The sequence below is a fragment of the Triplophysa dalaica genome, chromosome 11, assembly GCF_015846415.1.
Source record: "Triplophysa dalaica isolate WHDGS20190420 chromosome 11, ASM1584641v1, whole genome shotgun sequence".
In the NCBI taxonomy this organism is placed as follows: Eukaryota; Metazoa; Chordata; class Actinopteri; order Cypriniformes; family Nemacheilidae; genus Triplophysa; species Triplophysa dalaica.
The window spans coordinates 22,078,616-22,101,324 of NC_079552.1; the positions used below are offsets into that span (position 1 = coordinate 22,078,616).

Genomic DNA, 22,709 nt, shown 5'->3' on the forward strand with positions numbered 1-22,709 from the left:
TGGCCTTAGTTGTAGCTTTCCGGAGGGGTACAGCTTCTGGATACCGGGTGGCATAATCTACTATCACCAGGATATGTTCATGGCCACGGGCAGACCTCGGCAGTGGCCCCACCAAATCCAGACCAATCCGTGAGAAGGGTACCTCTATGATGGGTAATGGGATGAGAGGGCTGGGGGGGGGTCGGTGTGGGGACGTCTTTTGGCATGTCGGACAACTTTGGCAAAACCTCTTCACTTCTGTTTCCAGTCCAGGCCAATGGAAACGGTTGCGTATGCGCTGGGCAGTGTTGGTGGCGCCTAAGTGTCCTGCCATCGGATGCACATGTGCTAACTCCATGATGATGCCAGTCTTGCTCTTTGGTACCACCAGTAAGGTTTTCTCCTCCCCCCGTCTCTGGGCGACACAGTACAACAGACCCTTGTCAATTCTGAAATATGGGGTCGGATGAGGAGCCGGGATCCGTATTTCCTCATCTACCACTCGTACCTGGTTCCAGCAGTGTCGGAGTCGGTCATCTTCTCTTTGTTCTTTCCCAAATGATCCTCCTTCCGTTATACCTTTAAACAGATCAACAAATGGGTTAGAGGGCGGAGGTCCCGACTCACCTCCTGGGTTACTTCCGGACTCGGTCTCGGTCTCGGTGCACGTCGACGTTGGGGATAACTAGGTTTCCTGGGGCCGGGTTGCACCGCCATAGCGAGGAGCTGGTCGAATCCTGGCCAATCTCTGCCTAGCAACACCTGGACCGGTAAGTCCTTGATGACTCCCACCTCTATCGGCCATGATCCAGGTTTGGCGGCGATCTCGACTAGGCAACTCCAGACGTCTCGGGTCTCCCCGTGGACACAGGTTATGGGTAGCCAAGAGGTCTTCTCTTTCTCTGGGGGTAGGACGTCGGCGCGGAGTAGAGTCACCTAGCTGCCAGAATCGAGGACGGCTTTCATCGATTTCCCATCGACCCGCACCATCCGTTCCGGAGCCCCGGAAGGAAACTTTTGGTGTGCACTACACCCTGCTAACCAGGCCCTTGGTGCTGGAGACGGCGCCTCGGTGGGCATGGGCTCATCCTGTGGAGTAGGGGCTGGGGGTCTGTTGCCGGGCCGTGAGGTACCCTCCTGCAGTCGCCATTCCTGAACCCCCCTCCGGGGTGTGCCTACCGCTCTCTCTCCTCCATCCCGGGCAAGCGTTGCATCCGCCAATTCCACGGCCTCGACCAGGTCTCTGAGGGAGCTGGGATTCCGCATGCCTACGGATCGCCTGAAACGGCGTGGCAGGGCTCGCAGCAGCCGGTCTATGATGATTTTTTCAGCCACCTGTGCTGCCGTAGGTTCCTCCGCCATCAGCCAGAGGTTCCCCAATCGTGCTAACTGCGCTGCTTGGATCCGGACTGGACGGCGCTCATCATACGCCCATTGATGAAATTGTTGAGCGGCTGCTATTGGTGATAAACCCCACCCGGGCAAGGATTTCAGCCTTCAGACTTTCGTAGTCGTCATTCTGTGGCGGCTGGAGAGCATAGTAGGCCTGCTGGGCTTCTCCCGTCAGGAAGGGTGCCAGGATCCGTGCCCACTCACGCTTATCCCAGGCTTCCCGCGTTGCTATCACTTCAAAGGTATGTAGGAAAGCGTCCACGCTGTCCAGCTCCGTCAGCTTGGTCAAATGGCGGTGGGCGGTACCTCTGGCTTCCGGGAGCGGAATTTGGGACGAGGCGCTAGTCATGGCTTCGAGAATTTGTTCCAATCTCTCCTGTCGGTGACTCATCTGCTCGGATACCTGCATCTGTCGGGCAGATATTTCCGTGAGGCGCCGGATAAGCTCTTCCATCTCACTGGTTGCTGTCTCCGTAGACAAAATGGAGAGAGAGAGAGAGATTTTCCTGAGGACAAATATCAGATGAAATTAACAGCTGTGCTGTGCTATGCCCGCATTCTCCACCAACTGTGCGGGCAGAAAGCACAACAGACACAGTACTGTAATTTTACACGTCCCGGAGGGAGATTTATTGAAAGTGACAAACGTGAATTTGGTGAAGCAGGTGAACAAAGGGAATTAGCTCCTATCTCCGTCGTGGTGTGGTCCGTGGAAGTCCCGTGCGTGCAGAGTGATCCGTGAGTGGGCAATCGTGCAAGAGAGTCTGCTCGTCTTCCAGCCGCTGGATTCTGTAGCAAAGAAACATGCACACGGTTAGTCATCAAGAGGTTCTCAGGATAACAAGTCCCCCTTTCTTCCTGTTCCTCTGCTGCTTATAAAGCGTGCCCTTGATGCACCTCAGCTGCTGACGACGAGCAACAGGTATGGCGTAATTGCTTGGTTTCCATGACGACGCTGATTGGCCCTTAGCCTGCTCGTCACAATTGCCCTAGCAATACTACGGGTATGTTGAAAAGCCGGACAGAAGAGGGGGTGGGGTGCGCTGTAACTCATTATCATTTAAAGACACATGCACAAAAGCGGGTTACTGTGAGCAGAGCTGTTTTTGACGAGGCACCAGGGTTTTGTTTACATACAGTTGTGTTCAAAATTATTCAACCCCCAATGCTGTAAATGGTTTTAGGGAATTAGTGTACATTTGTAATTGTATTCAGAATGAAATCCTACAAGGACTCTTAAGGAACCATATGCAACTAAAATGACATCAATTAGTTTTGTAATACAGTAGTAAATGTTTATTTTGTGAATTCTTCATTGACATAATTATTCAACCCCTTAAAGACTACCCTCTGAAGAACAGATGTTCAATGAAGTGTTTTCAATCAGGTATGAAAACACCTGTGGATATCAGGGAGCAACAATAAAGCCCAATAAGCACCAATTAGGCAGCTTTAAAATGACTGTGATACTCAGCTCCTTCTAGACATTTACTGGTGTGGTTACAAACATGGTGAGGTCAAGAGAATGGTCCAGGAAGACAAGAGAACAGGTGATTACACTTCACAGGAAGGGCAATGGCTATAAGAAGATTGCAAAGATGTTAAACATACCAAGAGACACCATAGGAAGCATCATTCGCAAATTCAAGGAAAAGGGCACTGTTGAAACGCTGTCTGGTCGTAGGCAGAAAGAAGATGCTGACTTCGACTGCTGTGCGCTACCTGAAGCGTAGAGTGGAGAAAAGTCCCCGTGTGACTGCTGAGGAACTGAGAAAAGATTTGTCAGATGTGGGTACTGAAGTTTCTGCTCAGACAATACGGCGCACCCTGCGTAATGAAGGACTCCATGCCAGAACTCCCAGGCGCACCCCTTGCTGTCTCCAAAGAATAAGAAGAGTCGACTGCAGTATGCAAAAGTCATGTGGACAAACCACAGAAGTTTTGGGATAGTGTTCTGTGGACTGATGAATCAAAATTAGAACTGTTTGGGCCCATGGATCAACGCTATGTTTGGAGGAGGAAGAACAAGGAAAGAACACCTTGCCTACTGTGAAGCATGGCGGGGTCAATCATGCTTTGGGGCGGTTTTGCTTCTGCAGGTACTGGGAAGCTTCAGCGTGTGCAAAGGTACCATGAATTCTCTTCAGTACCAGGAGATATTGGATGACAATCTGATGCAGTCCGTCACAAACCTGAGGCTTGAAAGACGTTGGACCTTTCAACAGGACAATGATCCAAGCATACCACCAAGTCCACTAGAGCATGGTTACAGATCGGAGGCTGGAACATTTTGAAATGGCCATCGCAGTCACCAGACTTAAATCCGATTGAGAACCTCTGGTGGGACTTAAAGAAAGCAGTTGCAGTGCGCAAGCCTAAGAATGTGACTGAACCTGGAGGCTTTTGCCCATGATGAATGGGCGAAGATACCCGTAGATCGCTGCAAGACACTTGTGTCAAGCTATGCTTCACGTTTAAAAAGCTGTTATAACTATAAAAGGATGTTGTACTAAGTACTAAGATTGAATGTCACTTGGGGTTGAATAAAACTGATAATGATGTGAGCTCAGAAAAGACATTTGAGGTTATTTCATTATAAATGTTATGTTATATTTGTCTGACCTACACGTGCCTCTTTGATTTAATTGTAAGCAGGATGACTGAATGATCATAATCAATGTCAAACCGACCAAAACAATCAATTTCAGTGGGGGTTGAATAATTTTGAACACAACTGTAGCCATTGAGTTTTTTTAAGCTAAATATGTTCCAGACATTTCATGAATACCCTAATAAATCATACCAACTTGTTGAAAGTGGTTGTATGAGGAGACCTTTAAATAATTATCTGCTTGTTTTTTACTCCTGTACAAAGCACATTTTTCTAAGTAGACATGTTTTCCAAATAAGTTCAATGCTTAACTACCAAACAGATTTAGATTTTCTCGTATGGCATAGGATTCTCAGTTCAGTTCTGATTGGCACACAACCCTGTATCTACACACACTCATAAACACAAACACATATCAGTTCCTGCTGGGCCTTGTTTCTATATCTGTAAATAGCTGCGAGCTTGGCACGCACATAAATACACTCATAGCCACTGGCCTCTAGCTCTAGCTGAATGACTTCTGAGTCTGTGAGTCCGTTCCTGTGTGCGTTTAAGCCGTGATATGTGATTACTGTACGTCATGTGTCTAACACATTAGGCCGTGTTCACACTTGACTTCTTCTTTAAAGCTACTAACGTCTGTTTTACATTATAATCCTATGGAGTAAACAATGTTTTCAAAAAGTTCAGAACGCTTTTTTAAACGCCAGCTCAGAGTTTCTTTTGAGGTTGAAAAAGTTCAACTCCAAGCACCTTTTTCACAGCTAACCAATGACAAAGACCTGTCGTTTCCGTAACAACATGCGAGGAACGTGATTGGTCGAGAAGGCTCAAGCTAAAAAAATAACGGTGGCCGAAACGCCAGTTGGAGCATAGTTTTGTGTAAATGTACATTTCATTTTCAACTTCTGATTGCATTTCCAGCGAGAAATTAGTAGAGAAAGTAGTCTCTAATTATGTGATTGGTAATTGCAAAGACGCTCTCTGTATATAATTCAAATAGACTTCCGTTATGCTGCCTATGAAGCCTGTCTTTCTAAGCTGCCATCGTGGACAAATGCTATCTGTGAACATTGCCGGCTGCTATTTGTAACCACAATGCTGAAAGCGTTTTTTGAACTAAAAAAGTGCCATTGTCAACTTTTTATTGTCAAAAAAGAAGTCAAGTGTGAACACGGCCTTAGTGAAGAATCATGTTCAGCTACAGACAGGTGCCGCTGTCATATGAAATTCAAGCTCTTGTTACAATTTTATCCTCCTTTAAACCCTTGGCATGATATATGATATGATAATATACTCTATTGTAAGACGACTCTGAAATTTCCCTTGCATGACAAAACCGTCGACATCTACAGAAACATAAACATACACCAAACAATCTTAACAGTACATTACCATACATAAACAACATGTACCAAACCTTCACACCATCACAAATTTTTCCATTACAGTCACATCTTAAAAATTAGATTTTTGCTTGGATATCTTGTTCAACTCAACCAAACATATTTCTTGGTATACAAATGAGTGTTTAAGCCTCAGTTTGTTGAACCTGGAATTCTGTATATTTAGACATTGCGTTGGTTAAAGGAAGGTTTTGTCTAAATCCATTAAATCCACTGGGGCAGTGATTCAGAAAAGCAGCTGTTGTATGTTTAGAGATGATGGTAGTAAAATTGTGAAAGCATACACGCTTTAAGTTCAATTTTGCACAAGTACCCACTAAATAGTGTTTTAAATAGTGCATTATAATAATTTACATGATGAACTTGATAACGCACATCAATAAGGTAACACATTTTTGTATGAATTACACAACTGTGTGAATAACACAAGTACAGAAAAGAGCTTTTGCTGGTCCTGTAATATCATTTCTGTAGACAGATCATTAAAGTTTGAAGGGTACAAACTTCCTTTTGGTGTGTCCTTTGAGGAAGCGCCTGGAACAACATTACTATCAACCAATCGTTTTCATTTTTGTTTAGATGAAGATTTAAAGTCAATGCTTTGATTGGTTGGGGAAATCACCTTGTGCTGTGGTTTTCTGTAATGCTGTAAATTTAGATTTGCCATTAGCACAAGCGCTGTCAGGAAGACCATGTAAAGAAAAATGGACGCTATTACAGCACAGTGGATATTAGAAAAGACCCACTAAATAAGGACTTTGGGGGCGTATTTTTACTAGAATCGCACAATGTTCTGGCATATCCTTCTTTTTAATAAGGAACTCTTATCTTCTTTTGTTGAAGTCTAAATAAAGGAATAGTGGAGATGACCGGCTGTGAATACATACTGCCCACCTCAGCACACCTGAGATCTATCCTGAGCCCTTTCAACAAAGCAAATACGATATATGCACACGGGACGGTGACGTACTTCCGCTAAAATCGCTGCCAGCTAGGTCACTTCCGCTCTTGTAGCCCTAAGGGGATTTTCACCAAGTGATAAGGATGTGTTTAGTAAGAAAACTTATCAAATTCGGCGAACCGACTGCACTACGGGTGAGCATTGTTAAGTGCCTCTGTGATCATGGCTCTAGTAAGTGCAAAAGTTCACTTCGCTTTTTTCTTATTTGTTCATGTACCTTGAAACAGACAGCCTGAAGTGCTTCTCTTTTTTGGTTGTCTATGTATGGCGAAGTGTTTGAATAATTAGACTCACGTTGTTGACCGTAATCCTATGTGCATCCTGAAGAGAAACACATTGTTCCCTATGGCGCCGGATGTAACAGAAGTGGCATAGATTTAAGCGGAAGGACGTAATCGCTCCGTGTGCATATACCTCATTGGTGGCAGATTTACATGAATATTTACGATTGTATTCATATGTTTTTGCTTCACCTCGGTGCGGTTGTGTTTAGTGAAGGGCATAGGGTTGATCCGTCATACTTGCTTTTTCTGAATGATTTACATAGTTTGAAGTAATACCAAATTGACACCTAATGAAAACCTGTCTCTCTAGTCAGTCTCCCCTTATCTGTCATTTTACCTGCCTTATATTGTGTGTTATTTTTTGCTTTTAAAAACTTTAAACTTTAAATTGCTAAAGCTCAAAGTGTATTGATTTGATTATGAGAAAACGCACATACTGAGAAAATGTACCCTGAATTCACTTTTAGTCACTTTGGATAAAAGCATCTGCAGAATATGAATGATCTTATTTCTCCATAACGCAATAGTTCAACTTGACAAATGGGCTCATCTTTTCCTTACAATGAAATGTACAAGTGTACTGCGAATAGAGACTTGGATGTCAAGATTTATAATGATTAAAAAGCACCATAAACACATTTAAAAAATGACCCTTGTTACTCATGCACTATTATGCAGCAAGTATTTCATCATTATATGCTTTAAAATGAATAACAAACGTTTGGAGACTACACAAAGATGATAAATAGTACTCTCTCAGAGTTTGTGTATTGGACTGCAGACACGAAGTGAGTTCAGCAAAAACTGAGTAGAAAATGGCATGAGTTGGATGCCAATTCATGGGCTCTCGTCCTAGCCGAATGGCTTTATAAGACTTTACTGGCTGGTTGAGCTTGAATAAAGAGTTCTTCTGTATTCTTCATTGGCCTCTGGGTGACAAACTCAAACAATAGTGAATAAATAATTGTTTTCTGAAGGAGCTTTTAGGCTATATGAGGTGTGCAGTAACATGGGAATTTTCATAAATTCATCACAAAGCACTGCTGTGGTTTAAAGAATACCACTTACTGTTGTTTAGATGTGTTGTGTCATTCATTTGTAGTATCATTCATTGTAGGAACACAGTATCTTCACTGTTATTTTGAAGAAATTAGGCTTTTAATTTTGCATTTGTGGATGGGATGGCAGGACACACACAGCTTGCTACCAAGGCCTGTGATGGCAGTTAAATAACTTTAAAGAGTCTGGCTTCCCTTTAGGGAGAAAGAGAAGGGAAGTGAACATAAAATTTATTATTCATCTAGCTGCGAGGAAAGCTGTTCCATAATTCATCCTCGTTTCAGCGGCAGAATTGGAGAGATACGCTCGGCTCAAAAGCAGTTCATGTCACGTGAAGTGGAAAGTGGGAGTCAGCCTGACTCTTCTATCTGATTGTCCAAACCAGTGTTTCTGGAAAATGTCTCCAAATTTATTTTCATTACCTCATTCTTAGTACATGAAAAGTATTGTTTTTATTTTTCCTAACTTAATGTATTTCAATTATGCTATGAGCATTAGCATGAAGCTACCAGTAAGCTGTTTTTGAATTTCATATTCTGAACCCATATACCAGCTATTTTAAGAATCTAGTTAGGGGTCAACGTGCCCTTCAATCTTTTAGAAACTAAAGAGGAAAGTACAGAGCGAATCTGACCGCAGATCAGACACAGATTCCGTTCGGCTTAATTCAGCCCACTGACCCTTAATATTAAACTAAGCCCTCTGTTGTTAGACAAGATTAATGTTGGAACGACTGGATGCTCAATGATTCTGGCATTTATTTGGGCACTCTCTAAAATGGAAATGAGGGTGTAATAGCTTATATTAATCACTCGAACACGTCAGTAATGGCCTAGTTCCTGTAAGGACGTCTAAATGCTAAAGTCACAAGTGAGATGCATTCACAAATAGGCCTATTTATGTGTGATAAAAAACTCTGATTCAAAACTTTACGCAGATCGTCATTTAAGACATCATAAATGCAAACCTAAGGCAAATGTTCCCAGTTTTCATCTTTATTTGACAGAATTTCAAGGCAGCATGAAATGTTTTTCTGTTGTTGAGATGGCAATCCCATAATGCATAGTGACTGGATCGATAAAAAAATTCATCCAGGGTGGCGTGAGAGAAAAGTCAATTGTGAATGTTATTAAATATTTGATTGTTAGTAAAGTATTTTTGTTTGTTAGCCATTGTGTTTGACCTTCTCTCTCTCTCTCTCTCTCTCTCTCTCTCACTCTCTCTCTCTCTCTCTCTCTCTCCCTCTCTCCATCCTCACAGACCTTGGTCTGGATCAGTTTGTGGTGAAACGCTATGATGGAAAGGTAAGCACTGAGATGTGGGCGAGTGAGTGGGAATGAATTTTACTCTGCCATTGTGCAGCTCGATAGAATGACGCAGGATGGAGCCATTTGTTGTTATTCAGTCATCATAAAGTCTCTCTCCACAGAATCTCGTCCACTGTAGATTCTTCTGAGCTCATTTTAAGACGTTCTCTCTTTTACAGTTGATCAGGAAAACTCTTTGTGCTCTTAAACGGTTTTGCAAATGACCTCATCAGGGACAGCTGTCCTTTTGTGTTCTGTATTTTCTGTCATGTGCCAACTCTTGCCTTGCAGTATCATCTCTGCTCTTTGTTCTTAACATGTCTCTAGGTTACCGTTTTTAAAATACTCCCCCGCCGGGGGGATCTTTAAACATGTCTGTCCTTGCTTCACTAAACTTTTTTTTTTCCATTTCCATTTTAAAATATGTGGCTTTTTGAATGGCAGATGACAGCTTGCAGTTTCTGCCGATATTTATAGCCATTGTTTATGTTTTTTTTTTGCAATTAAAGGGATACTTCACCCAAAAATGTAATTCCTCTCATCATTTTACTCGCATTCGAGTTGTTACAACTCTTTATAATTATCTTTGTTCTTATGAATACAGAGAAATATATTTGGAAGAATGCTTATAACAAGACAGATTTTGCCCCCATTGACTCCCATTGTAGAAAAAATTACTCTATCATTTTTATTATTCTGTTGAACACAAAAGAAAATATTTTGAAGAATGTAGGGAAGCCAACAGTTCTGGGGCACTTTTGACTACCATTGTACTTTTTACTACTATGTTAGTCAATGGGGGGCAAAATCTATCTGGTTATAAGCATTCTTCCAAATATCTTTCTCTGTGTGGATCAGAACAAAGACATTTATACAGATTTGGAACTCGAACGTGAGAAAATGATGACAGAATTTACAATTTTGAGTGAACCTACAGTTTTCTACCCCTGTGTTTTAGCTGAGGTCTCAAAGACCCCAAGTTTCTCAGAGACCCCAGTTAAACGGAGATCTGTTTTTAGAATGGAAGTTCATGCAGATCAGATGCTGTCAGCCGGATATTTCAAATGATCCTTGTGCATGTAAAGTAGAAGTCTTCTCTGGTCCAAAGATCTTCACCTGACCCAAAATGAACACTTTTTACCCGAACCCGATGTGCATACATTTTTTTTTAAAGAAAGACCCGATTCGAGACAGCCCAGTAAAGTATGACCCGGGTCCGACCCAGCTGGACCCGAATGTAAACGTCTTTGATGTATGTGTGTCTGCAGCCCCCTCACTCACTAGCCTGACCATTCGAGGTATAGGTTACAGAAACATATCCCAGTGGCCTGCTAACCAGTTCGGCTCGCTGCTCCATTTAATGTCATTTCATTTACGCTTAGTAGTGTTTGGATTTCAGAATTCGTCTTTCAGTTGGAACCAGTGGATATGAAAAAAGTCAATAAAAATGAAACTGACAGGTCAATAAATTGTTGCTCCTCTTGATGGAATCGGCAACTCTGGCAAATGGTGTAACAGAAAACTCAAAACAGTATGACGCAGCTTGATCCAGTTTTCTTGATTGACAGGTCTGGCTCACGTAAATTAGTCTACCATCCAGCCACATGATGTCGCAAGAGGAGGTTGGCAATGGCAACTGCACGCACACACCAGGGACGCACTTTTTATGGATGGGCCGGTTTGGGTCTTCTCGGGTCTTTTCAGCAAAAACATATTTATTTTAAATTACCCGAGACACAAAGACACTGATATTATACCCGACCAGGGTCCGAGGCACCCGTGAATCTTTTAAATCTGAACCCGCCAGTTCTTGGGTCGGACCTCGGGTTTTCGGATCTAAGTGGACCCGTGAAGACCTCTAATATAAAGTACAGGTGTACCTTGAACATATGACTGATCTTTGTATTAGGTTGGTCACCTAATCTGTGTTTGTGCTGTTTCTACACACTTTATGGGACTATTTAATACATTAATAGGAATGAGTTGGTTGAACACACCACACCGTAAATCAGCCTCTGGCCAGAAGCTGAAACATTCTTCAGTTTCTCAGGGTTAAAATCCAACAGCTAATCGAACCAGGTAAAAAAGATTTGGTGGTTTAATACATTCAGGGTTGGACACTTGCTCCAAAATAACGCCAAATGACGCGGAACTGCACAAATGTATTGTTTCCAACAAGTCCTGCCAGAGCGCCATTGGTTGAGCCAGAAGTTAGATTTTGGCGAAAAATGTACTTTAATTGAGTGAAATATTAGAAATATAATTGGCTGCTCGCTGAAAAAAATGTATTTGTATGTAAGAGGCTTTTTGCCTACTTCCCCAGTAGTCACCCTACAGTGCCTATCTGAATGTAGCACTACATTCGAGGGTTGGGCGGTATAATGGTACACACCTTAGCGTCAATTTGTGGCTGTGGCTAACTCGCGTGCATCGCTTTGCATTTTTGACCAAGTGAGATGCTTCACGTGAGGAAACCAGACAGATTGAGTGCACAGATAACAATATCCTGAGCTTATTTTTACACAATATCTGTGGTACTGTGATTTTGATTATTACCGTTAAATTTCTCGTAACATGAAACAGATTCTTAGTCATAGCGCCCAACCCTTACTACATCCTTTGTGTTATTTCCCCATTAAATCCTCCATGTTGTGTGATATACACCCTCTCCCGCTTTCAATTTTCCTTCTAGTTTATTTACACTTCTCTGTTTGTTTTATCTGAAGGTTCTCAGCCAGAAGGATGTGGAAAACATTTCTATATTTCTCCTTTTCTATTCCATCTGATTTTGCTCTTGGATTACTCTACAGTATACTGTCTCCCGGCAGGACTGTTGGGACCATCTTAACCGTTCTCTCTTCTTCCTCGTCGCCATTAGCCACTAAAGTCTAGATTTTATGAAATAATTCCAGGAAGAGTATTTTAAGCACACGAGTGTGCTTTGCTAATAAACACTGGTGTGTAATTGTTTTGTGTTGTGAGAATGTGAACACATCATCACTTTTAACCTTCGTGTTTATCATACATCAACATTCATTTGCAGGTCATCGCAGCTGGTGCTTTGCAAGTGTGATTTTCACAGCTAAATCTGGTTGTGTGTGAGAAAAGGAAGTTTGTGCGCTCACTTCTGTCCACTTTTAATGTGCACGGGTGTTTTTCTGCTTTTTGACATTCAGTTTTGGGGAAGCTTATTTGAAATGTTTCACGAGACAACTTACTCATTAAATGTAGTTAATATACAAGTAACATGCAATTTTTCATTGTGGCATATTTTCATATCAATAAGGCACTTTTTCCACCTAAAACTTGTTAAATGTAATGTGCGCAGACTTTTTACTTTTCATTATTCTCAGTGGTGGGTTTAATTAGATTATCATTACTGTAAAACGTATGTAAATTAAATTAATGGCAGTAGAAATACTGCAATGCATAGACTTTAAATCCGAGTAAATTAAATGCAATGAAAGATGTTAATAAGAGATTTGGCTGCTCACTGAGGGGTTGTAAGGTAAGCTATTAAAGTAAACTATTTGGTAAGTTAATTAAAGCTTTTTTTAATATAATGCTGCTTTGAAACAATGTGTACCATTAAAAAGTAGAATTACATTACATTAAAGGGATAGTTTACCCAAAAATCAATAACTCACCCTCAGATTGTTTCAAACCTATATAAATGTCTTTGTTCCGCTAAACACAAAGGAAGATATTTGGAAAAATGTCAGTAATCAAACAGATATCATCTCCCATTGACTCCCATAGTATTTATTTTCCCTACTCTGGCAGTAAATGGGGCATAAGATCGGTTTAGTTACTGACATTCTTCCAAATATCTTCCTTTGTGTTCAGCCGAACAAAAGACATCTATATTGTTTTGGAACGATTTGAGGGTGAGTGAATTATGAATTTTCATTTTCGGGTGAACTATCCCTTTATGTTAGAATTACATTAAATTAAAGCTACTTTCATATTGTTCATAAATGCTTTAGTGGTAAGAATAGGATATTTTCCCCCAATTAAATAATGACGATTGGGGATGATTCTTAAAAATATATATTATAAATATTAGCTTTTCTTATGTCTAAGGGGATATTAATATAACATTAATATTAAACATAGAATTATTAAAATAGTGACACTTTTTAAAACATCTTACACTTTTTGTCAGGTAGGTTAAGTTCCCCAGCTCTGATATGAATGTTGAATCCGTATTTGTATGAAAATGTATAAATTGTATATCAATGTTCCATCCTTTCTATGTCTCACTTAACACACATACTCATTGTTCCTCCAGGTCTCAAGATGTCCTACATTATTGTTTTCACTTTTTAGGGATGTGACACCATCGTGTTGTTGTGTTGACTGTTATTAATTTGTGCTCTCGGCTCTTTCGTGCCTCCCATCTAACCAATGAAACCCGTCATTCTTTTTTCTGCCATCTCTTTACCTCTCCATCCCCCCTTGGAACCCTCTCCCCCTTTCTGTGCGCCCCTCCCTCTCTGCAGGACTTCTGGCAGGTATGGGGCGTGTGTCAAGCTGCATGGGTCTGCGTATGCGTGTACAAGCGTGATTTAGCTTCTTTAGCTACTGAAAACTTCTCTAGACCTCTCCTCTGTCTTCTTCTCCTGCTTTCTCAATCTTCTTGAGTTGTCAGAGTGAAAGTCCGCTGGAGTTCCCGAGCGCGGAGCTCTGGCCAAACAATGCATTAAATGGCTCTAAATTTCATTAAAAATCACTGGATGGGTAATAAAACTTGCGGACACGGCCAGATGAGCGGAAGAGAACTTGAGATCAGCAGAAAAGAGATTTGAATTGAGGAAAAGTAAAACTGCTTTTCTACTGACGGTGCATTTTCACAGAGAGCATAGCAGAGAAGCTGATAGAGTTTGTACTACTAGAGAGAATATCGTCCTGGATCAGATGTCTCTGTGCCAGACGTGGCATCTAGTGTCTTTTCTGTTTCGTCATACGCACCAGGCATTCACGTTTAACACATAACTTCTTGGGTTTGTTTTGCTGCGGATGGCTGACATGCTTGAACGTGTCTTAAATCGGCTGTTAATTTTTTGCACCAATAGCAACACCAAATAAAACTGTGAGGACAAAGACAAACAGGTTTTCCCCCAGTCTGCTATTGTTCATAACAAAACAAATAGCCCTGCCCCAAACTCGCCCTATTGGTTGAAACAACAGTTCTGTGATGATGTGCATAAACACAATTTTTAATAGAACCAAAATGTTGCTTTTCAGGTAAATCCACCTATGAGGGAGTGTCTTATTTGTAGTTAACAAATGACGCTCATCACCTTTAGGGATGAGGTAAACAGTGGTAAGTGTGCGGTATTGATCTTCACTCAATAGTTAAACAAGGCACACCCCAACACACACACACACAGTGCATGATCCGTCAGGCTAGAGCCTCAGCCTTACAGTATGTGCATACTCAACGAAACACCGCTTGTACAAGACGTTACTTGTGCACGTTACTTCATATTAATCTCAATCGATCTAGAAGATTCTGCCCACGCGCTCTTTATTACCAGCACCCAAGTCTATTGTTTGCACATGTGCAGTAGGGCTTGTTTTGTACAGTGTGGAGGAAAGCCAGCTGTCGCCTCTCCACGTTGAATTATTGAGCATCGAGATTCTCCATTTGTTTGACCTACAGATAAAGCAAGAGCGCCTGTTCATCTGTGCATGCATGTGAAAATGCATATGCACATGAATAATGCAGCACAGTGAGGGGATCAGACTAGTCATCCATCCGTACATGTTGGCTTAATACTGTAGACACACAGAATGTCATTTGCATGAAACGTGTTTACACATAATTGGTGGATACTTGCTTCTAATTACCAATGTATTTAAGACACAACAATGAACGTGACAAATTGAAAATCTGCAGACTCAGTCACAGCCTTGCTTTCATTCAGGTCCAATGTAATATGGCATAGAGCCTATCGGAGGTTTACGGACTAGCCTTATTGGAATTAATTCCAAGTTCTACCATCATTTGTTCGCCATCATGTTATTCCAAACCTGTATGACACCAAAGAAGATATTTTGAAGAACGTCGGTAACCAAACAACATCGGACATCATTGACTTCCATTGTATGAACAAATAGCCAATTAGACAAAATATACCCTGTGTGATCCACATAAGAAAGAGTCATATACAGGTTTTGAACCGCATGAGAGTTATTAAATGATGAAACTATCCCTTTAAGAAAAAATTCCCATTTAGAAGGTTTAGTCATTCAAAACGTACAGTCTCTCTCTTTCACCAATACAAATTTTTATGACATCATTTTAGCTTCTTAGTTGATTCCATACTATAGGGTAAACTAATCACTTTGGCTATTTTAGAAAGGGGAGGAGCCATTCAGTACACAAGCCCTAATTGGACATAACATTAATGCGTATGCATTTCAGTGGGCCTTCAAACTGTCCAGATCACTTTGGAAGCACACTTTTTTTTCGCATATACCTGGTGCGATATTGATGAGTTTTGTATCTCTGGCAACTCAAAAAGATGAACGTTCCTTCTGTCTCTCTCTTTCTTTCTCTCTGTTGGAAGTGAAGACCTGTGCCTGCGCTTTAGTTCTCTGTGCATGCCCTGTGCTGCATGCCTGCGACTGACTGGCTGCAGGACAGGCTGCTAGTGGGACAGGATAGAGTTGGCGCCCCCTGCCTGTGCACGGTGACAACTAAATTTGCTCTTGACCTAGGAACACGTGCACCGTTTCTTTTAATCTCTCACTGGCCCTGCATGAACAAGCACACAGCATGAGTTGACTAACTTTGGAAGAAAGTTTATGATTGTTTGTGATATGAATTCCTGCAGGTGCTGCTAGGTACAGTACTGTGATGTCATTGTAATCATGTGATCGTGATGAATGGGTGGGTGGGAGGGGGTGGAGTTTGATATGTGTGGGATGCTGATGGTACTCCGTCCATTGAAACCAGTTTGATGTCCTGTGGATGACCTTATCGTGACCTTTCAGTGTAAACAGGTGCCTTTATTGGAAAATATAGAAGTGTTGTGTTGTGTAGACACCTCAAAATTGGAATTCTTTATATTCTTTTTTACCAAATTTAGTATAGAGCCATATGTCCATCTCTAGCTTTATTGTGGAGAAATAATCAGCAAGCACTAGAACAATGATATGATGTGAGACACAGAAACACAATACACGCACAAACAACAAAGCGTATGTGTGAACGTGTTTATTTGACATTTGTAATGTTAGCTTGAATGCGTGTAGTCTGTGTGCACAGTGGCTTTCTCTAAAGTCCCACAGGCGTGTTGTCCATATGGAGCTTTGTTTGGCTTTGTTATTGGGTTGTAGCTGACATTTAATATTTGCATATGGTTTGTTTTGTATGTGAAATATTTTCTTATTCACCAGCTGTGTGTGTTTATGAAAAACAACCCTTCATGTCCTCTCTCTTGCTCTCTCTTTTTTCTGAGGCACATACAGTGATGTATTATCGCTCATGTGGTTGTATTGTTGGGTGTGGGCATTGACCCATTACTGAACATTTGAAAATCTGATCACAAAAGGGATAAAATCTTTCTTGCCGTTAGTTACTGATATTCTGAAAAGGAAAGTGTTCGTTTATAAATTGCAGTCGTGTGCAATGCATCATATGATGAACAAGATGAATGACGTAATTTTATTTCATTATAATGAATTAGACACATTAGGAGTAATTTATCAAATTAATTTATTACTATTCAGTAAGATGATTGAAAAACTATAACTGCTTGTTTAGTAAATATATTCATTTATATTTAATCATAAGTTTACTGTCAGTATAGGAATCTTGCCAGTTGCTCACCTGTCTAGTAAAACACATGCAAAATGAGCGTGTCTGTCTAGTTGAAACTTGTAATGCAGCTCTCTCCATTTAGGGAATGCCGCACCGATATTGATCCTACTTTGATCTCTCTCGACTACTGTATATCTTCTTGTCTCAAGCTCTTTTTGGGTCATTTGGTTAACTCGTATGTCTTTGTTAACAGTACCATCTGGAAACAGTTAAGAATAATTGTGCTACATAACGACTGCGCAAAACAAGATAGTTGATGGATAGATGCTACAAGGTAATACTATGTTGTCATGGTTTCTATGGAAGTAAAAGCAGAAACCGAGGGCAACACCAGAGACTCTGTTATTAGGGAGATGCAAGGTCTGGAGAAAGCGTAACGGGTCACACAAATCATGAGGCACCTCAGCCAATCATATAACAGCCTCTAGTCTCCTGCATTCCGCTGAAGGTTACAGGCTTTCCATCTAGTGTCTCTGATAACTTTGATATGACGCCATTGACAGGCGCATTTCTCAGGATTTACAAATAGTGGGAAACGTCTGATATATTGTAAGTACTCAACTGAACACAATATATAACACTGGTCTAGTGGTTTAAGGATATTTTTCTGCAAAAATGCTACATATTATACCTTTAAACTCTTTTTCTGGAAACGCATCAAATAAGTTAATTTCAAAATGTATTCTTCTAATACAGACAAGCATGCTGAACAGAAAATCATTTTGAATTAACGTGTTTAAATTAAGTTATTTAACTCAAAAACAAGAATAAGTCACAGGAAATCCACATGTTTAGGTTAGTACAATGTTTTTATAAAACCCAGTTTTTCACACTCGGGTTAGGAACTCCCATTCAGACGTGACTGCTTGGTCTGAACCAAAGTTTGATTCCAACCACCTTCCCCTGCCCCCAAATGTATTGCAAGCGATGCAAAGAACATGAGCTGCACTCTAGAGGCAATTTATTTGAGACAATCATCTATCAGAAATGCATTATACTGTAATAAGTGTGGCCGAGAGCATGGCACAATTATACATCATTTGTCACAGTTCGATCATCTCTCCCCTTAGCGATTGGTGCCCTGCAGTCTGCCCCCTAACTGGAGCCGTGGCACAGTACTGAACAGCACTGGCACTGTGGGTTGATGCCATGAAAGAGAACACTCAGGGATACAGCACTGAGTGTGTCGCTAGACCTGCATCCTGAAGATATGACAACACATTGCAGGACAGTTTTTCACACTGTCTGTAGGGCCCAAGTTACTGAGAGACCTGAAGGGTCATGTAGGGTCATTGTAGAGCCCAGTGTGTCCGACTTTTCTCACCCTTTGAAGGAACAGTTCACCCCAAAATATATTCTACTCATCCTCTGCCATTTCAAACCTGTGTGACTTTCTTTCTTCTGCAGAACACAAAAGAAAGATATTTTGAAGAAAGTTTGTAACCAAACAACCTTGGCCTCCATTGACTTTCATTGCATGGACACAAAATCACAAGAGATATTTCTACAAAACATCTTCTTTTTTGCTCTACTGTAAAAAAAGCATATACAGGTTTTGAATGACGTGAGGATGAACAAATGATGACACGATTTTTGGTCGATGGCAGTTTGGGTGAACTTTCCCTACCTGTAGGCGCTTTCCGACCTGATGAGAGTAAAGAGGGCTGTCATCCGTGAATTAAGTTTTTCCTCTGGCCATTTCCCCTTTCGCATTCGCACCACCAAAAGGAACTATTTAGGGATGGAGGCCGGTCGACAGCAACGTCATATAAGCGCGATAACCAAACAACAAAAGTTTGCGTTTGCTTACGTCACGGTTCATTCCTATCCTGCTGGTGTAGACCGGCTGTGTCCGAAATGGCCCACTATACCCTCATTCACTATTCCCTACATTAGTTCTTAAATATAGTCCACTTTAAGGAGCGGGTGAAAAGTGACTAAATTCTGACACTCGGTGCACTGGAAATCCTGCGGGCGCCATATTCTGGCGAGACTCTGGAATTCATTCAGCCCGAGCATCATGATAGATACCTAGCAGCTATCCGCAATTGTACATCGGTTGTACACTCGTCATTATGATGCATCATGGGATTGAATGAGTGCACTCAATAATGTCCACTATGAATTCGGACACCGCTACAAATGGCTGTCCCCTAAAATAGTTCACTATATTAGGGTATAGGGGGCTATTTCGGACACAGCCCCTGCCTCGGAAAAGTAGCTTAAGAGTTCCTCCAAAAAGGTTTGCCTGAACTACAATTACTGCTGATTCCTGCGGTGGGAACAAAACAAAAAACGGGTACTTCCGGCTAAAAGTTGCGTAACTATGAAATCATTTATGCGGCTCAAAAGCCACTAGGCTGTATCGCTTTGATAGAATTTGCGCAGTTGATGTGCATCTTTAAGCTTCTCAAGATTACAAAAAATATTTTGAATGAGATTTGACATGCACACCACCGAGTGATGCACGCAGAGGGACACTGTTTTTAGGATTTAGGATGTTAGGATTTGTTTCGGAGCTGTAAGAGAGTGTTAATGTCAGCATCGTTTTATATGTGTAACGGATTGAGGTTTTTCCATTAAAATAAGAGCTTATTGATTTAGTTTAGTCAGCCTGCTGTTGTATTTCAAACATTACTTCTGATCTGACACTTCTATAAATATTAGGTTAAGTGTAACTCTACATTAAAACTTAAGTCGTGCGGTGCAAAACTATTTAATAGTGGGTAGTTGTAAATTATTGCCCCTTTACTTTAAAACTAGACTGAATTGTAATCCAATCGGCTTGTCAAAATCAAACAAATCAAACCTCAAACATGCACATATAGATGCACCAGCTTCATTTGATTCAGATGCTTTCAGTTTCATCGCTCAGAAAATAAGTGAAATATACTGTATGTGTGCTGGGCTTCGTTTTCTTACAGCATTGTTTAAACGGTGTTTGTTCGGTCAGGAGTTCTGGAAACTTGGGACTTGTTGGCTTTCTTTACACTGCACACTTTATCTGAGCTCTGGCATTAATGGAGCAGAACTGCTGATAATTTGTAATCAGGTTGTTAACTTACAAAAATGCAGATCAGGCTACACACACACACAAACACACACACACACATTACAAAACACGTGGAGCAAAGGTCTGGTGCCATATCTGAAGGCAGCATGAAACTCCCTGTGTTTCAGGAAACAGGCACCTGTGAAGTGATTCCCGCAGAGACAGATCTTATTACCTTAATGCCGCAAAAGGTCTTCTAAAGCATGACTCAAGAGGAAGAAGCAGAAGGTGAAATTAATCAGAAAATCTAAAATAATCCTGTATACATTATGAACATGTTATTGTTAAAGGTAAAGAATCCAGAATTCTGCACGAGTGGCACCAAACAGAAATGCAATAGATTGCTTTCAGCCACATTTAAACGCACTTCCTCTTTCTAGCATTGTGTTAGGATTACTTGTCCGCATTGGCACCATTGATGCATAGATTGCAAACTTCACTTATAATTGGTATATGTATACAAATAATAAGAACTGGAAATATGAATTTGTGTTTACTTCGCTCAAATAGCGGCAGGGCTGGGTTCGGACCAAAAATGGCCCTGGAATTCTTTGACATGTGGCCCGATGGTTTTGACTGTGCGCAATTGCATTCTGGGTTGTACGGCTCCTTCGAGACTGCATTCCATCCCCAATTACGTTCTGACCCGTCCACGACTGCGTTTCACAAAGTTAGTTAATGTTGAAAAGTGTTTTACCAACGCCTACAATGTTGGACTGTCAACTGGATACCGGTGCTGGTTTACAATATTAGCATACTTTGAAGTATTAGCACAATAACAGCATAATACTCGACCGGGTCTTTCTTTACTAGCTGCAGGCTTTCCTTCCGTTCACATTTATCCTCTCTCCATGGGCCTACTGCCTAACGCTTAGAGGCAGGCAAGAGGGCTTGTTACTTGTCTGTGCTTTCGCTCTCCATATTTTTCACACACATGGACAGCTCTGAAGATTATTATTATTCATCTTTAGAGGAGCTGAACTGGAAAAGAAATGATGGATGATATCAGAACCTCCTTTAAAAGAAGGTTAATGCAGCATCCAAATCTCTCAGATACAGTCCACTCCAACAAAGCCTGTTTTCAGAAGCTGAAAGTCATTTGTGTGTCCATATTGAGAACATACAGTCACATTATATAAGCCACTGTAAAAAAAAAAATCTCAGATTTATAGATTTTTCACATAATTTTTCAAAACCTGTCAAATTACTGAAAATAAATTTGTTTTAAATGCTTTGATTCAATATCGATTCTCAAAAGCAGTGAATCGATTTTCTTTCATTTCAAATTTCCGCAAACACTGAACTTTTATTAACGTGAATAATACTGCTTATACTTTCCACTAGATGTCACTTTTCTTTTTACAATCGTTGGATGTTACAAACGGGGGCGTATCGTTCATTCTTTGCTTAATGAACATGGCGGATGCGGGTGTTTCGTCGAATTTAACATCACCAGGTTTCTGTCAATGTGAGACTCTTAGTTCTCCAGCTGCAGATTTGAAGAACTCATCAGAAGACTAGAACTGACTGACTCTAGTTTTTTTTTTAAATCTCTTTCTTCTATACCACCCACCTCCTTTGGTTCTGTTTAGCAAAGGCTGTTCACCTCGCAGGCTTCGCTCTGTCTGTGCCCTCGGTGTATCCATAGAGAGAGTTTAGCGTGGAGTTAATGCGTAGTGTGCTGCTCGCTCACTATCAGACTGTTAATGTTGCTTTTGGGCGTTCAGATCTGAGACTGTCTCCTCTGGAAGGTGACGGCAGGGACATAGTGAGCCTGGAGCTTATTAGCCCTTAACCGCTCCTCCTCACACACACTGCTGTGCTTCCTGAACCTATTCCCACTACTACCAGTTTCAAAGCCAGTACAAAAATAAACTATGTTCACTTTGTCCCAGACACACACAAAACCCTTTACACACTGAGGAAAGAGCAGCATTGCTAGATTTGTACATTTTTTATGTGGGTGGCCATGCCAGAGTCGATGCTGTGATGCAGGGAGCTTGTGGGTGGCTGCCAGGGTGTTGCTGTGCGGCTGCTAAGGTTTCATAAATGGTTTCATTTAACACATTGCTATACAGTTGGAAAGGAGTTGCTACGCTAGGTCAGAGCAAGGTTGTTACTAGGGTGTTTACTGGGCGTTTCACGCCGCCCCATCCCAGAGTCTCTGTGATATTCTAGTCTGGATAGAATAGATATCAGTCTGGTAAGTTCTTCATTTACTCGCCTTTGAGTTGTTCCAAATTTGGAAGAATGCTTGTAACCAAGCAGCTCTAAACCACCATTGACTGCCATAGTAGAAAAATATTGCTTTATAATTTTTTATGTTCAGTTAAAGAATGTAGGAAAGCAAACAGTTCTGGGACACTATTGATTACCATTGTCATTTTTCCCACTATGGTAGTCAATGGTGGCCAAGTAAAAACGTGAATATGTTTATGATCATGTTAGACTTTGAACATGTAAAACAAGGCTAATGGTGTTAAATTACACGTGCAGTAGGGTTGTATGTGAGTAAGTAAATTATGGAGTCAAATACATTTTGGGGTGAACTATATGTTTAAGTATTGGGCGCTGACCTGTTTCAGAAAAGAACATGCAAATTCAAGTTTGTGTAGCTTGAGGCATGTATGTACTGTCGTGTAGAGTATATTTGAGACGTATTTTAGTATGTATGTGCAATAATGATAATTTGGGATGTAACGATTCACCGTGAGCCAGATATAATATGTGACGATTCAAGCCGGTTATGTTGTCCGAATCACAATACACATTTTGAACAGCAGGGGTCGCTGTGATTATTACAAACTCTAAAAACGTGGATATGCTG

The 22,709-nt window shown here is 41.1% G+C and overlaps 1 protein-coding gene across 1 annotated transcript in view; it reads left to right on the top strand.

The window, feature by feature from the left end:
* Window positions 1-22,709, top strand: part of LOC130431865 (calcium uptake protein 1, mitochondrial) — a 56,936-nt gene that overhangs the window by 23,517 nt on the left and 10,710 nt on the right. The window contains exon 5 of the mRNA XM_056761084.1: window positions 8,953-8,996. Within this exon, the coding sequence (XP_056617062.1) occupies window positions 8,953-8,996 (44 nt within the window). The remainder of the gene's footprint in view (window positions 1-8,952; window positions 8,997-22,709) is intronic.